The sequence below is a fragment of the Leucopleurus acutus genome, assembly GCF_964270905.1.
Source record: "Leucopleurus acutus genome assembly, chromosome: 2".
Lineage (NCBI taxonomy): Eukaryota > Metazoa > Chordata > Mammalia > Artiodactyla > Delphinidae > Leucopleurus > Leucopleurus acutus.
The window spans coordinates 26,693,326-26,710,704 of NC_139143.1; the positions used below are offsets into that span (position 1 = coordinate 26,693,326).

The following is a 17,379-nucleotide window of genomic DNA, read 5'->3' on the forward strand; positions in this document are numbered from 1 at the left end:
TACTACTGTACTTTTCAGTGCACTGTACTGTAAGGTTAAAAATGTCTTATTTTTCATGTTTGTTGGCTTTTTATATATTTGTGTGAAAAGTATTATGAACCTATTACAGTACAGTACTACGTAGCCAATTGTGTTAGTTGGGTACCTAGGTTAACTTTGTTGGACTTACAAACTGGACATACAAACGCTCTCTCAGAATAGAACTTGTCTGTATGTAGGGGACTTATTGTATCTTTAAGCTCCTCTGCAGAACTAAAACCCCCACCAAATGGAAGATGTTCCAGAGAGAAGGTCACAGTTTGATAACCTCGAGAAGCTCATCAGGAGACCACCTGAGGCCAGATTAAAGGAATGCAGGCTCTGCACACACCCTGATCATTATTAGCAACCCACCCTTGAACCACTGCTATAAAACTCCTCACCAAATCCCACCGGGTTGGGACACACAGTTTTTCAGGGCACAGGCCAGGTGTATCCCTTTGCCTGGCAAAGCAATACAGCTATTCTTTGCCAAGACAGAGAACTTTACCCAGTTCTCTGTCTCCAAGATTTGATTCAGCACCAGTGCACAGAGGCCAAGTTTTCACCATTAAATTTGGCACCCAACATGGGGCTGACTTGCGGACAGTCCCATGGGGGTCCCCTGGTTGAATTGGACACTCCAAGGTTTTCTCCATGTCAGCCTCTTTCAAGAGAGCAAAGGATTGGAGAATTCCTTTAAAGGCCAGATCACCTGGGACCCTTGCCTAGAAAGGACGAGCCCCAGTCATACCCATTCCACCATCCCGGCAGCTGGAACTCCCAGGTGGGAGCAGATGGAGGAAGAGGGACCATCCTAGCAGCTGCTGAGGCCATCTTCATCTCAAGAACATTCCTCTCTTCTTCCTGCCCATGACGGCCTGAATGTCCTACTCTAAGGAATTATTTTGGGAAAGGAGAAAAGTAGTGTCTGGGACGTCGTGATACCTCAGCCAGCATGTGGTACATCCCCTGGCATGGAGTCCGAGGCCCCTTTGGCCCTGTCCATTGAGAGGAACCCTGGTTCCCATTTGGGGGATTTTCTATTCTGGGAAATCCCATTTGGAAGGCACACTGCTTGAACAGAGGTCACAGGCTAAGTTGGGACTTGGAAGCCAATTTCAGCCTTGTGCTATTTGGTTTTTAGTTTCTGTTTGGTTTTTGGTTTCTTTGGTTCGAAGCTTCTGTTGCTGGCATGGATTTTGGTTTGTTCCTGGTCCACCCATGAGTGTTCTATCAATCAAACATGGGAAGCGCTTCTTCTTAAATTCCATCTGATAGCCCCCTGGGGAAAATCCTGGTAGACTGGTCGACCTGTAGTTATAAACCTATGACTAAGAAAAAGGAATGAGATTCAATTGTAATTCTGTTTGGGCAACATACATTCTTGAAAATGAGGAAAGGTGGTCTTTGAATGGTAGCCTAAATTATATACTATCATCCAGCTAGAGTTGTTTTGTCACAGGAATGAAAAGACAGGAGAAATTTCGTATGTTCAAGCACTCATGCAGCTACATAATAAAGAAAGTGAACAGTAATGTAATAGGAGGATGGTACAAAGAGAAAAGAAAGTCATTTTGTCCTAGAGCTGGTTGTTTCTGAAAGGGGAAAAAAATAAGGGACAAAATAATATGGATGCAGAATGTGATGGAAAGTGTGTGAAAAAGGGACACTGAGAAAAGAGTTGCGCATGATCAGGATTTTCTAACATTGAATTAAATCTATTTGGGTAAATGGATTTTGCTGGGAGTGGGCTGGGGCAAGACCGGATTTGGATTCTCCCTCCAAAGTTTTCTGGGAATATTTTGATAACAGCTTATGAGTTTCTTTGCCTTTAAGTGATCTGCATTTGCCTTTGAAATCTTTTCACTTTGGTTAAGTAAATAAGTATTGTTTGGCAGATTCTAAAAGTTGTTCTGACCTCCAGCCAACTTAGGTGCTTCAGAGGAACCTTGAGGCATCTCAGAGAAATACTAAATTAACATGTTAAATTACATGGGAAGCATTGTCAAGTCAGTAATTCCTAAAATTCTAGTATGTCCTGGTAAAATTTTATCAGTCATAATCCTAGTTATTTGTAAATGTTGTATGTCACAGCAATAACTAAGTTTCTTTTGTCAACCACTGTGACTAAATGTTTAACCATGACTTTTTAAGTCTTTCTGTGATTTATAGACAGTTATTATTATACTCTGATACTTTTGCAAAGTGCTTCATCTTCAAGAGGATTTATGTGAAGGACCCTTTTGACAAATACAGGTCTCTGATAAATTTCACATCACACTGCTGAACTGGGTCTACTGCTAAAAGCACATGTACAATGCCTGTGTAACAACTGGGTATAAACAATAAAGTGTACGGGGTCTATAAAGTGTTTTCTCATTAACATACCTCTGAGCTTATTCAGATACCTGATCAGTTCTCCCCCAATGTGGACTACCTAGGCAAATATAAAGGAGGCATAGCACCAAGGGACCTCGTCTAGACCCAGAGCAAACAGCTGAATCACCCCAGCATCGAGGGACAAATATTTCCATCATCAATGTTTTCTACTGAAAGACTTGAAATCAAAAGAGGAAATGATGAAAGAAAAAAAATCTGTACGTATTGAGGTATGGGGAAGTCACTCTGGCTTATACATGGTTTAAGTTTAAAAAGTGGCCTATTTTGTGGTCCTTTGGACATGCATTGTAAATCTGCTTTGGCCATTGAGGAGGAGAATACATTTGAAGGTCAAAATGGAATAACTATGGTTCAGATAGCCAAGGTAAAACTAAGTGACCATTGTGGAAGTTGTCACTCCTCCTACTTATAAATGGGTCTGTTGCACCAGAATGGTGGACCAAGGGATTGAGATCTTAATCATACAAGACTCGGATCCAGGACATGGAACTCAAATATTTTTAATTTGGTAGCCGTTCCGCAAAATTTAGGCAGGACTACACCCCATTTCAGCAGTAAGTAGACAGAGTGGCAGTAACCCCATTCCCTGAAAGATTTGGGGAAACATAAAACTGAAAAGGGGGATTAAAACTGAATCCCCCTAAAACAAAGTTCGTCTGCCAAGTTTATGACTGTTTCTATCCAAAATGATTATTCCCTTTCTTGTCCAGCAACTGTTCTCAAGACTGAGGAGTATCAAAGAAAAGGGGGGAGAGAAACCGAGCAGGACTCTGTGGGGCTCCTGGGCACAGAAGCCTTTCTGTGTCCCACATTTCTTGTTCATAGGGAATAGGCTCCAGCCTCCACAACCTTCCCAGAGTCCCAAAGGACAGATTTGAACAGTTGCTAATCAGGGAAGGGAGGGGATGCAGAGATAAGGGAGGAGCAGTCAAGAAACAACGTGCAGCAGGGTCTTGGTTCCTCCTCAAGGGATACACATAACATCTTTGAGCTCTTTACAGAACTAAAGCCCCCAATAAATGGAAGATGTTAGCATTCTTCATTCTAGATTAAAGGAACCAGAGAAGTTCTTCAAGAGAACACCTGAGGCCAGATTAAAGGGACCACAGAAACTCGTCAGATCACCTAAGGCCAGATTAAAGGAGTGCAGGCTCTGCACACACCCTAATCCTCATCAGCAACCCCACCCTTGAACCACTGCTATAAAACTCCTCACCAAATCCTCCTGGGGAAGGACACAGAGTTTTGAGGGGCACAAGCCCGCTGTGTCCCCATTTGCCTTGCAAAGAAACAAAGCTATTCTTTTCTACTTCGTCCAAAACTCTGTCTCCAAGATTCAATTTGGCACTGGTGTACAAAGGCCGAGTTTTTGGCATCATACCCACAAAACAACAACCTCCCTTTTATCCTTCCCCTGGCAACCACCATTCTATGAATTTGACTACTCTAGGTACCTCACAGAAGTGGAATCATACAGTATTCGTCTTTTTGTGACTGGATAAGTCCACTCAGCAAAATGTCCTCAAATATACATGAACATATACATCCATGCAGTGTATATGTCAGAATTTCTTTCCTTTCTAAGGCTGAATAGTATTTAATTTTATGTATATGTCACACTTTGTTTATCCATTCATCCACTGATGGACACTTGAGTTTCTTCCACCTTTCAACTATTGTGAATAATGCTGCTATGAACACAAGTGTACAAATATCTGTCCAAGTTCCTGCTTTCAATTATTTGGGGTATATACCCAGATGTGGATTTGTTGGATCATATGGCAATGCAATTTCTAATTTTTTGAGATACCACCATACTATTTTCCACAGCAGCTGCACCATTTTACTTTTTACATTCCCAGTTAAATGTCCACAAAGGCTTCAATTCCTCTACATCCTCACCAATACATTATTTTGTGTTGCTGTTGCTACTATAAAAAACAATAACAACGGGTATGAAATGGTATTGCATTGTCCATTTGATTTTTTTAATTATAAATTTTCTTGACAAATTTTTATAGGTTAGTACAAATAAATTTCAGTCCGATTTTTCTCCAAACTTTTCTTTCTTTTTTTTTTGGTTGTGCCACACAGCTCGTAGGATCTTAATTCCCTGACCAGGGATTGAACCCAGGATGCCAGCAGTGGAAGCGCAGAGTCCTAACCACTGGGCCACCAGGGAATTTCCTCTCCAAACTTATTAATTCTGAATTAGAGGAAGCAAATTAGGTTTCTATAAGTTGGTTTTCTTCTTCAGTTAGTCTCTCCCTGAATGCTAATCAGTCTAAAATAAGGAGAAAATGTATTAAATGGCCCCCAAATATGCATGAATGCATCATGTGTGAGCAATAATTGGTAAGACTTAAAGTTTTTCTTAACCCTTAGATTCCATGTCATGCATATAGAATCTACTAATCTAAACAGCTACTAACTCCCTAGAATGCACCAACCACTTTCCTTCCTATTTATTCAGCATTCCTTTAATGCCAGGCATTGTGGGGTGATGAGGGTAATAAGGATGAATAAGAAAATACTGCCCACATTACAACAATATTATGAAATAGATATAATTATTCCCACTTTATATTTGAGGAACCTGAAGATCCTCAGGTTTAGCATCTTTGCTAAGATCAGATACAGCTTGAGAGGGCTGTAATTCAAATTCAAATCTTACTCCAAAGCTCACGTTTTCTACTATTCCATACTGTGCTCTGTACTATCAACAGTTCACTTTTTAAAAAGTAATATTCACCTGTAATTTCTATTTTTTACTTTAGATTTCCAAATGTTGGGTTTTGAGAGGAATGACACAATATGGGGAAACAAAACACAAAACAAAAAAAACCTATAAAACTTCAAAGACATCCAGGAGTTGATAAGGAACTGGAAGCACTTTACCAAGCAATGTTATCAAAGCATGCAAAGTCAAAAGAATATTTTAATACAAACAAAAATAGTAAATCCTAGAAAGAACTTTAAGTATCTGAAGCTTGTTTAAAAAAAAAAACTGACACACCTTCCAAAGCTCACTAGCCTGCCAAAAATTAGAATGTTATTCCTAAGCAGTATGTTTCCTAGACATGATTTTAATCACAAGTAGAAGATCCTTCCAGTCCCATATAAAACTCTCTAGGAGACAGAAACATTAAAATAAGATTTAAAGATCCAAAGAATCAACAACTGCATTGATTATCCATTTTAAACAAACAAAAAAGAAGAGAAAAAAACAAAAACCATAATGCTCTGGCTGAGGAAACTTATACAGAAATGACAGAAATTCAAAAATAATTATTCCTATCCCATTTCAAAAATTCCCCTTTCAGTAAAACAAATAAAATTAAGTCCTTTTTAAAAAAATTAACTTGATTATAAAATTTTTAATTCTTCTATTTGTTAACATAACTATGTTACATTTTTTAATCTAGGAAAAAAGATAAGTTATACTATGTTAAAGTACAAAAATGCTACAAATAAGCATGATTTCAATGTATATAAACTTACAGAAAAATTTTATAAATAGAGCAAGAAACCCATCATAGATTTAGTTACTTTTCCTTACCAATATTCTCACTACTTGTATCAAGATTAATCCCTAAATGTTGAAGAAGAGCTAGGTGCAATGGCTATCCAGAAACTTAATCCTCCTTTACAACTTTAAAAAAATTCAAGATTAAATATGAACAATTCAAAATACATGTATGTTTTTATTTTTTTAAAGACATGCTAATGAATACCATGGCTCTCAAAAAATGTTTGTTGAGCCAGATGAAATAAAAGCATATAGCTTACCTGAAACAAAAAGGAAAAAACCCCTAACAATAGTTTTATGTGCTTTTAAGTGTAGATTTTTGGGGAAACAGTAAGTAATGTTTTGATTAAAACATAAACACTTTTAATTAATTCAAATGATCTGAATGCAACAATATTTATTGAATTCCTACCATGTGCTGTACACTCTGCAAGACACTGATTATAAAGAAGTGATCTCCCCACCCTCTTTGAGCTTATAAGGTAATGGATATATCCTTCAAAACTATCCTTTTTCTTTTGCGTGATTCCATGCTCATCAAGAAACTTTAGAAATATAGATTTGCCCTCGCCAAAAGCTTAATACACATAAAACAATATATGATATTGCAGAGGTCAGCTTTCTGATCAATGTATCAACATACCCCTATTTAAATTAATAAATCATTATTCAGGTTTGCACATCACTCTTCACAAGTTTAGTTAGCTTGTGTGAATCCTCAAAGCTAGGTCTATTCTTATTAATTGGTTAGATGTAATTTCTGAAACTTCAGAGTTCAGAATCAAATATAGGAGTGGAATATGTGTAAACAAAGATGATATCAGCATATGAATCTCTAGTTTATCCTCAGACAACATACTTTTATTTCATCATGGCCTTCAAACTGCAGTGACTTAACTCATAAAACTGTTATAAAGAGTAAATGAGACTCCCTCTTTTGAAAGCACCAGAATCACAGCTAACTGCTGAACAACCATCAACAGAAAGACACTGGAATTCACAAAAAAAAATACCCCACAACCAAAGACAAAGCAGAAGCCACAATGAGACAGTAAGAGAGGCACAATCACAATAAAATCAAATCCCATAACTGCTGGGTGGGTGACTCATAAACTGGAGAACAATTATGCCACAGAAGTCCACCAACTGGAGTTCACTCCCAACCTGGGGGTCCAGCAACAGGAGGAGGAATTCCCAGAGAATCAGACTTTGAAGCCTAGCGGGATTTGACTGCAGAACTTCACAGAACTGGGGGAAAGAGAGACTCCACTCTTGGAGGACGCACACCAAGTAGTCTGCGCGTCAGGACATGGGGGAAAGAGCAATGATCCCATAGGAGACTGAACCAGAACTACCTGCTAGTGTTGGAGGGTCCCCTGCAGAGGCAGGGGGATGGCTGTGGCTCACCACAGGGACAAGGACACTGGCAGCAGAAGTTCTGGGAAGTACGCCTTGGCATGAGCCCTCCCAGAGTCCGCCATTACCCCATCAAAGAGAATGTAGGCTCCAGTGCTGGGTTGCCTCAGGCCAAACAATCAACAGGGAGGGAACCCAGCTCCGATCAGCAGACAAGCTGATTAAAGCTTCACTGAGATGTGCCCAACAGAGCAACACCCACCTCTACCAACCACCAGTCCCTCCCATCAGGAAACTTGCACAAGACTCCTAGAGAGCCTCATCCACCAGAGGGCAGACAGCAGAAGCAAGAAGAACTACAATCCCACAGGCTGTAGAACGAGAACCACATTCACGAAAAGGAGGACAAAATGAAAAGGCAGAGGACTATGTACCAGATGAAGGAACAAGATAAAACCCCTGAAAAGCAACTAAATGAAGTGGAGATAGGCAACCTTCCAGAAAAAGAATTCAGAATAATGATAGTGAAGATGATCCAGGACCTTGGAAAAAGAATAGAAGCAAATATCGAGAAGATGCAAGAAATGTTTAACAAAGACCTAGAAGAATTAAAGAACAAACAAACAGAGATGAACAATACAATAACTGAAATGAAAAATACACTAGAAGGAATCAATAGCAGAATAACTGAGGCAGAAGAACGGATGAGTGACCTGGAAGACAGAATGGTGGAAAGCACTGCCACAGAACACAATAAAGAAAAAAGTATGAAAAGAAATGAAGAAAGCCTAAAAGACCTGTGGGACAACATTAAACGCAACAACATTCGCATTATAGGGGTCTCAGAAGGAGAGGAGAGAGAGAAAGGACCCAAGAAAATATTTGAAGTGATTATAGTCGAAAACTTCCCTAACATAGAAAAGGAAATAGCCACCCAAGTCCAGGAAGTGCAGAGAGTCCCAGGAAGAATAAACCCAAGGAGAAACACTCCAAGACACACAGTAATCAAATTGACAAAAATTAAAGACAAAGAAAAATTATTAGAAGCAACAAGGGAAAAACAACAAATAACATACAAGAGAACTCCCATAAGGTTAACAGCTGATTTCTCAGCAAAACCTCTACAAACCAGAAGGAAGTGGCATGATAGATTTAACATGATGAAAGGGAAGAAACTACAACCAAGATTTCTCTACCCAGCAAGAATCTCATTCATTTGACGGAGAAATCAAAGATTTACCGACAAACAAAAGCTAAGAGAATTCAGCACCACCAAACCAGCTCTGTGATGAATGCTAAAGAAACTTCTCTAAGTGAGAAACACAAGAGAAAAAAAGGACATACAAAAAAACCCCAAAACAATTAAGAAAATGGTAATAGGAACACACATATCGATTAATTACCTTAAATGTGAATGGCTTAAATGCTCCAACCAAAAGACAGAGGCTCGCTGAATGGATACAGAAACAAGAGCCGTATATATGCTCTCTACAAGAGACCCACTTCAGACCTAGGGACACACAGACTGGAACTGAGGGGCTGGAAAAAGTTATTCCATGCAAATGGAAATCAAAGAAAGCTGGAGTAGCAATACTAATATCAGAAAAATAGACTTTAAAATGAAGAATGTTACAAGAGACAAGGAAGGACACTACATAATGATCAAGGGATCAATCCAAGAAGATATAACAATTATAAAAATATATGCACCCAACATTGGAGCACCTCAATACATAAGGCAACTGCTAACAGCTATAAAAGAGGAAATCGACAGTAACACAGTAATAGTGGGGGACTTCAACACCTCACTTACACCAATGGACAGATCATCCAAACAGAAAATTAATAAGGGAACACAAACTTTAAACGACACAACAAACCAGACAGATCTAATTGATATTCATAGGACATTCCATCTGGAAACAGCAGATTACACTTTTTTCTCAAGTGCACATGGAACATTACCTAGGATAGATCACATCTGAGGTCACAAATCAACCCTCAGTAAATTTAAGAAAACTGAAATCATAGCAAGCATCTTTTCAGACCACAATGCTATGAGATTAGAAATCAATTACACGGAAAAAAAAATGTAAGAAACACAAGCACATGGAGGCTAAACAATACATTACTAAATAACCAAAAGATCACTGAAGAAATCAAAGAGGAAATCAAAAACTACCTAGAAACAAATGACAATGAAACACTACGATCCAAAACCTATGGGATGCAGCAAAAGCAGTTCTAAGAGGGAAGTTACAGTAATACAAGCCTACCTCAAGAAACAAGAAAAATCTCAAATAAGCCATCTAACCTTATACCTAAAGGAAGTAGAATGAAGAACAAACAAAACCCAAAGTTAGTAGAAGGAAAGAAATCATAAAGATCATTGCAGAAACAAATGAAATAGAAACAAAGAAAACAATAGCAAAGATCAATAAAACTAAAAGCTAGTTCTTTGAGAAGATAAACAAAATTGATAAACCTTTAGCCAGACTCATCAAGAAAAAGAGGGACAGGACTCAAATCAATGAAATTAGAAATGAAAAAGGAGAAGTTACAATGGACACCACAGAAATACAAAGCATCATAAGAAACTACTATAAGCAACTCTATGCCAATAAAATGGAAAACCTGGAAGAAATGGACAAATTCTTAGAAAGGTATAACCATCAAAGCCTGAGCCAGGAAGGAATAGAAAATATGAACAGACCAATCACAAGCACTAAAATTGAAACTGATTAAAAATCTTCCAACAAACAAAAGTCCAGGACCAGATGGCTTCACAGGTTCTATCAAACATTTAGAGAAGAGCTAACACCACCCTTCTCAAACTCTTCCAAAATATTGCAGAGGAAGGAACACTCCCAAACTCACTCTACAAGGCCACCATCACCCTGATACCAAAACCAGACAAAGATACTACAAAAAAATAAAATTACAGACCAATATCACTGATGAATATAGACGCAAAAATCCTCAACAAAATACTAGCAAACAGAATCCAATAGCACATTTAAAGGATCATACACCATGATCAAGTGGGATTTATCCCAGGGATGCAAGGATTCTTCAATATACACAAATCAATCTCTGTGAAACACCATATTAACAAATTGAAGAATTAAAAACCATATGATCTTCTCAATAGATGCAGAAAAAGCTTTTGACAATATTCAACACCCATTTATGATAAAAAACACTCCAGAAAGTGGACATAGAGGGAACCTACCTCAACATAATAAAGGCCATATACAACAAAACCCACAGCAAACATCATTCTCAGTGGTGAAAAACTGAAAGCATTTCCTCTAAGATCAGGAACAAAACAAGGATGTCCACTCTTGCCACTATTATTCAACATAGTTTTGGAAGTCCCAGCCACGGCAATCAGAGAAAAATAAATAAATAAAAGGAATACAAATTGGAAAAGAAGTAAAACTGTCACTGTTTGCAGATGACATGATAACTATACATAGATATTCCTAAAAATGCCACCAGAAAACTTCTAGAGCTAATCAATGAATTTGGTAAAGTTGCAGGATACAAAATTACTGCACAGAAATCTCTTTCATTCCTATACACTAAGAACAAAAAATCTGAAAGAGAAATTAAGGAAGCACTCCCATTTACCACTGCAACGAAAAGAATAAAATACCTAGGAATAAACCTACCCAAGGAGACAAAAGACCTGTATGCAGAAAACTGTAAGACACTGATGAAAGAAATCAAAGACGATACAAACAGATGGAGAGATATACCATGTTCTTGGATTGGAAGAATCAACATTGTGAAAATGACTGTACTACCCAAAGCAATCTACAGACTCAGTGCAATCCCTATCAAATTACCAATGGCATTTTTTACAGAACCAGAACAAAAATTCTTAAAATTTGTATGGAGACACAAAAGCCTCTGAATAGCCAAAGCAGTCTTGAGGGGACAAAACGGGGTGGGAGGAATCAGGCTCCCAGACTTCAGACTATACTACAAAGCTACAATAATCCAGACAATATGGTACTGGCACAAAAACAGAAATATAGATCAATGAAACAGGATAGAAAGCCCGGAGATGAACCCACGCACCTATGGTCAACTAATCTATGACAAAGGAGGCAAGGATATACAATGGAGATAAGACAGTCTCTTCAATAAGTGGTGCTGGGAAAACTGAACAGCTACATGTAAAAGAATGAAATCAGAACACTTCCTAACACCATACACATAAATAAACTCAAAATGGATTAAAGACCTAAATGTAAGACCGGACACTATAAAACTCTTAGAGGAAAACATAGGAAGAACACTCTTTGACATAAATCACAGCAAGATCGTTTTTGACCCACCTCCTAGAGAAACGGAAATAAAGACAAAACTAAACAAATGGGACCTAATGAAATTTACAGGCTTTTGCACAGCAAAGGAAACCACAAACAAGACGAAAAGACAACCCTCAGAATAGGAGAATATATTTGCAAACGAATCAACGGACAAAGGATTAATCTCCAAAATATATAAACAGCTCATGAAGCTCAATAGTAAAACAACAACCCATTCAAAAAAATGTGCAGAAGACCTAAATAGACATTTCTCCAAAGAACACATACAGATGGCCAAGAGGCACATTAACAGCTGCTCAACATCACTAACTATCAGAGAAATGCAAATCAAAACTACAATGAGGTATCACCTCACACCAGTTAGAATGGGCATCATCAGAATATCTACAAACAACAAATGCTGGAGAGGGTGTGAAGGGAACCCTCTTGCTCTGTTGGTGGGAATGTAAATTGATACAGCCACCATGGACAGTATGGAGGCTCCTTAAAAAACTAGAAACAGAATTACCATATGACCCAGCAATCCTACGATTGGGCATATACCCAGAGAAAACCATAATTCAAAAAGACACATGAACCCCAATGTCCATTGCAGCACTATTTACAATAGCCAGGTGATGGAAGCAACCTAAATGCCCATCGACAGACGAATGGATAAAGAAGATGTGGTACATGTATACAACAGAATATTACTCAGCCATAAAAAGGAACGATATTGGGTCATTTGTAGAGACGTGGATGGACCTACTGACTGTCATGCAGAGTTAAGTCAGAAAAAGAAAAACAAGTATCATATATTAATGAATGTATGTGGAATCTAGAAAAGTGGTACAGATGAACTGGTTTGCAAGGCAGAAATAGAGACATGGATGTAAAGAACAAACATATGGACACCAAGGGGGAAAAGCGGGGGTGGGGGGAGGGATGAATTGGGAGATTGGGATTCACATATATATACTAATATGTATAAAATAGATAACTAATAAGAACCTGCTGTATAAAAAAATAAAATTCAAAGAAAACAAAAAAATAAGGAGTAAATGAGATATACAACAGTGCTTCTCAAACTTTAATGTGCATGTGGATGACCTGCAGGTGTGCTTAAATGCAGACTCTGATTCAGTAGGTCAGGGGCAGGGACTGAGCTCCTTCCTTTCTGATAAGCTCCCAGTGATACCAGGCTGCTGCCCACAGCAGGAGGGGACAGACTGCTCAGTCCAGCTGACTGTTCCCTCCCATTTATGGATGTCTTATCTCCCTTACTGATCTCACCTTCCTTGGGAGAAAAAAATATTTTTTTCAGTATTTGTATCCTCCGAAGTTCTAACCTAATCAGAATGCCTTCCATATGGTAGGCATTAAACACATGCCAACTGAATGAATGACATCCAGCTTTTAACAGTCATTACTTCTTCTATTGCTATAGACAGAATTGTTTCTTCTTTGAATTAGCTTATTTTAAATAGAAACGTATTTTTGAAAACTGAGAAATCAAAACAGCTTTCAATCTACTTTTTTCAAATGAAGAAAAAAAATTGTATTTGCCTCATAATACAGAGCTTTTTTCCCTCAGGCTGACCTAATCATCTTTTTTAAAAATCCACGATTAACTTGTTAAAATTATCTTCTAATGATTCTTCCATTTTTTTGTAAATAATAATTTAATAAATCAAAGTAAGTCATCTGGTTTTCTGGGGAAGTTTTAAAACTAATACCAAAAAAAGTAATCATTTTCTTAGGATGTACCTTATACTTTTAAAGCAGCACGATAAAATTATAATGACATCTTAGGAAAGGTAACATTTAAAAAATACGTCTGACTTTTAGATTAACGGCACCATAAAAAAAATCAAATATTATTGCTATCAGTAGGTAGCTCTTTTGCAGTTTCTCCGCTGATTTTCTGTGATCACCGTGACAAGTGACTAAGTATCTAGGGCTGGCTTCTACACTTGTAAATACTGTTAACCTGATTACATCTTTGTTCCATGCTGAGAAAAATGGTATGTTGATGTTTCAAGCACTCAAGAAAAGAACAAAGGTGGAGTATTATTTTCATTTCTAAGATGTTTACCTCTACAGTTTCATGGCCTTTTTGATGTTTTTGCGATGAGTTTGCCAATTACCAAAATAAACAATTATTTTTGAGTAACTAACGTAGGATAGTAACCAAGGATCAAGTTTTTAAGCAAACCGCCGAATTAAAACAACGTAACGGTCTTGCAAGTAAACATGGATAACCGGGTTTTCGCCTCCCCACACATTAAGCACATCAATCCCCCCGATATGGCGACCCGGAGCCCCGAGGCCCAGACCCGCCTCTGACGCCGCGACCGCGCGCGCTGGCCCGGCTGGTACCGCAGCAGAGGCCAGGCCGGCGCACAGGGCTCTACGAGTTCCCTCTGGAGTTTGCTCTTTCGTCTTTATTAAAGTTGTTTTTTGTTTTTTCGTTTAAGACAATACACCAGGCGGGTAGCATAGCGCCGGCCACCGAGCAGGCACTTCGGAACCTGGAGGCTCGGAGAGACAGGTACTGTCCTCGAGGTTGTCCTCCTACGTCCCCATTACGGAGTCAAAATGGTGGCCGCGAACGCCAGCCCGCTGGCCCGGGCGGGGTTTCGGCGCGGCAGGGGAGGAGCCCGCCAGACTCTAAAGGCCGGATCGGTCCTCACGCAGGCCCGCCCCGGGGCCCACAGCCTGAGAAGCTGCCGGCGTGGCGCCTGCGGCAACCAGAGCCCGGTCGAGGGATTGGAGGCGACGTCCCCGAGACCGTGAACAAGGACGCCATTATGGCCCTCCCCTGCCAGCGCCTCAGCCACAACCCGCGCTGGAAGCGAGGCTCGGGGCTCGGAAAAAGGGACGAGGAAGGGGGTCGGAACCAGGGCCGGGCGGGAACCGAGAAGCGGGAGGGGCGGGAGGGGCGGGAGGGGCGGGAGGGGCGGAATGACTGCCGGGCGGGAGCGGAGGGGCGGGGCGGGACGAGGCGGCAGGAACAGGGGAGGGGGCCTCCCCGGCAGGGCGGGCGGCGGGACCTGGCTCGGTCAGCTCTCTCCCTGCGGGTGGGGTCCAGAGGTAGGGTGACCCACCCTGCCTGGAGCTCCCCCGTGCGGCCTGGGATCGCGGCGGGCGGCTAGGGCTGCGCTCCTGCGGCGCCTCTTACCTGTGCCTTCCCTGTCTCTGTCGTCCGCCATCTTGTTGCGGCGCCGTCGCCAGGGAGAGCGCTGTCGCTAAGCTATGTCGCGGCGTCCTGGACCCCTGCAGCCCTGCGGCTAGTCGGCCCTGGAGGATAGGCGGCTCCGAATCCCGAAGGAAGAAGACCCTGGGTGTGGGTGGGGGAGGGAAAGCTTGGAGCGCGCGCCCTCCCCCTTCCCGCCATGACCCTCTGGCGCCCGGGAGACCGGAAGCCCGGACCCGCCGCCCGCGACCACTGAGCCGCGTCTGGGGCTTCAGCCTATCCTTTTAGTACCGAGGCCTGAGCCCTGGTTTTTCTGGCGTGGAGGAAGTATTTAATAATAAAGTTCCGAACCCCTCCTTTCCCTTGTTTATGATCCGTTTGGGGACACAATGCTCTCCCCCTCCCCTCCAGTTTGTAGGATGTGGCGTTGCTCGATTTTTTTTTACTGCATATTTTAAAACGCAATTGGAGAGATGGGTGCAGAACTCGGCTCCGGGGTGACAGAACCAACCGGCAATCCCACCTCCTCTTCTTCCCGTCCACACCCCGCGGAGAGGCCGGACCTGCCCCACCTCTGGCCCCCTGTTTTCTCCCGTCCAGTGCTCGCCGCTCGCTCCCAGAGACGGGGACTGCACGGCGGGCGAGAGCTGGAGCTGGGACGGAAAACTGGGCCGGCGCGGAAGGAAACCAGAGCCATTAAACTGTTATTACTGGAGGAGCGGAATCGCTGTAGAAAAAACATGTGTAAAATCGGCGCAAACACTGCGTCGTCAAGGCTGCGATTTCTGATACAAAATAGAAGGTTCTCATAGCAACAGAAACGTGCCCATCTTATGCTCACTGTTACGTACATGAAATTTCTTGTGAAATTTGACAAGACCTCCAGTTAAAATTACTGGGAAGGAAAGTTTTAAATCTCGCTTTTCTAGAACTTCGAAGCCGTGGCATGATGTTAAGTTTTCGTCTTATTTTAAGGAAAAGTTCACTATACTAGAATATTTTCTTTTAAAAATGATTTTTGAGTAATATGCCTAATGGTATGGTTCAAACAAATATATATTTTCAAACGAGTTTTAGATGCTATTTAAATGCATGTGTGTACTAATTTAAATTACTTGATTTTATGTAAAAATCGATTATAAACTGTAAATATTAAGAAGCCTTCAAAATAAAAGGTATTTAATGGTTTTACTGAGTTTTTATGTTCATATTATTCTGGTTCTGTAATCCCTCAGTAAACCCTAAAGAAAACTGACTAATATTCTTTATTAAAATATTTTTTCTGTAGGAGATACATGGTGCTGCGATCAGCATTCTCTCTGAAATTGACTATAAACAATTGAATCCACAAAATGGCTCATATTAGAAGATATATACTTACATAAGATGAATACAATCATGAACAGTAATGTCTTAATGCCGAAAAATAGGGGAAAGTAGTCATCAGCACTCATGTATATTTAAATTTCATAGTCATCATTGTCTAGCTATTGGTTTTTAACAGATCCCTCTTTCCATATAGACGATGAAGGCCTTTGAAATAAACGTGGAAAACCCCAGCTTTAGTCTTCAGGCCTGCTACTGGGCCTTTTCATATGCTGCTTTCAGTTCCTTTTTACGGAATGACTTTCCCTCCTCTCTCTGCTCTAACATTCACCCTCCCACAGACACACATATGTCCCCTCCCTGTTGTCAGTGACCTCCTTAAAGGTCATGCACTCCTTGAAGCTTTCCCTATCAACCCGTTACTCTGAGGTACTATAGCCATACTGTAGACCCAAATCACGTTGATTTTCAGTGACTTGTTTCCCCCTAACAAACGGTAAGCTCTTGAGGACAGGAAGTGCTTTATTTGTCCATATATCTGCAGTGCCTAGAACAGCTTTTCAATGTTTATGTCTAAAATAATGTGCATTTTTAAAATTAGGAGAGAATTTAGTATTCTCAATGACTTATTAAGAAACAAAGCTTTTCATTGTCTAGATTATTTCAAGCCACGTTTATCTCTAATATAATATCTCTAGCATATTTAAGGCAACACTCTCTAAATTTGGATGAGTAAAAAGAATTTATGTTAATTAACTCCTCCCCCCCAATTAGATTTGAAGACTGGATCCTAATATATGCACCTTTTGTATACCCACAGTACCTATCCCAATTTGGAGCACATACTATGAGCTTAATACGTACTTTTCAATTGACTAATTAGCTGATTAGACATAAAAGTCTGTAATGATTCTGGAAAACTTTCCACAAAGTGAAAAAAAATGGTTATCCAAGTGACAATTTAAGCTCACTCTGCCAATCAGTGGGGCCAGAGGGATGTGTACAGGTTATGTCTTTTTGCATGATTGAATTTATAGTGTTAAATCTCTTCTCACAGGCATCAGTTCTGTGCCCATGAGGGACACAGAAATGTTTCTTCTGAATACAGCTGACTCACTTACCTAAGGTGTGGGTAAAGTGGAAAGGGTAAGTGGTGTGAATAACGCAAAATGACAGTAAAAAATCTTCACAGCACCTTTACTGTCCTAGTATGGAGATTGTTGGCATCTCCT

At 40.3% G+C, this 17,379-nt stretch overlaps 1 protein-coding gene across 2 annotated transcripts in view; it reads right to left on the reverse strand.

The window, feature by feature from the left end:
• Positions 1 to 15,259, reverse strand: part of DRC8 (dynein regulatory complex subunit 8) — a 128,417-nt gene extending 113,158 nt beyond the window's left edge. For both annotated transcript variants that reach the window (XM_082833482.1, XM_082833481.1), the window contains exon 1: positions 14,807 to 15,259. In XM_082833482.1, coding sequence (XP_082689608.1) covers positions 14,807 to 14,837 — 31 coding nt within the window. In that variant the 5' untranslated portion in view covers positions 14,838 to 15,259. The remainder of the gene's footprint in view (positions 1 to 14,806) is intronic.
• Between the last annotated feature and the right edge of the window lie 2,120 nt (positions 15,260 to 17,379).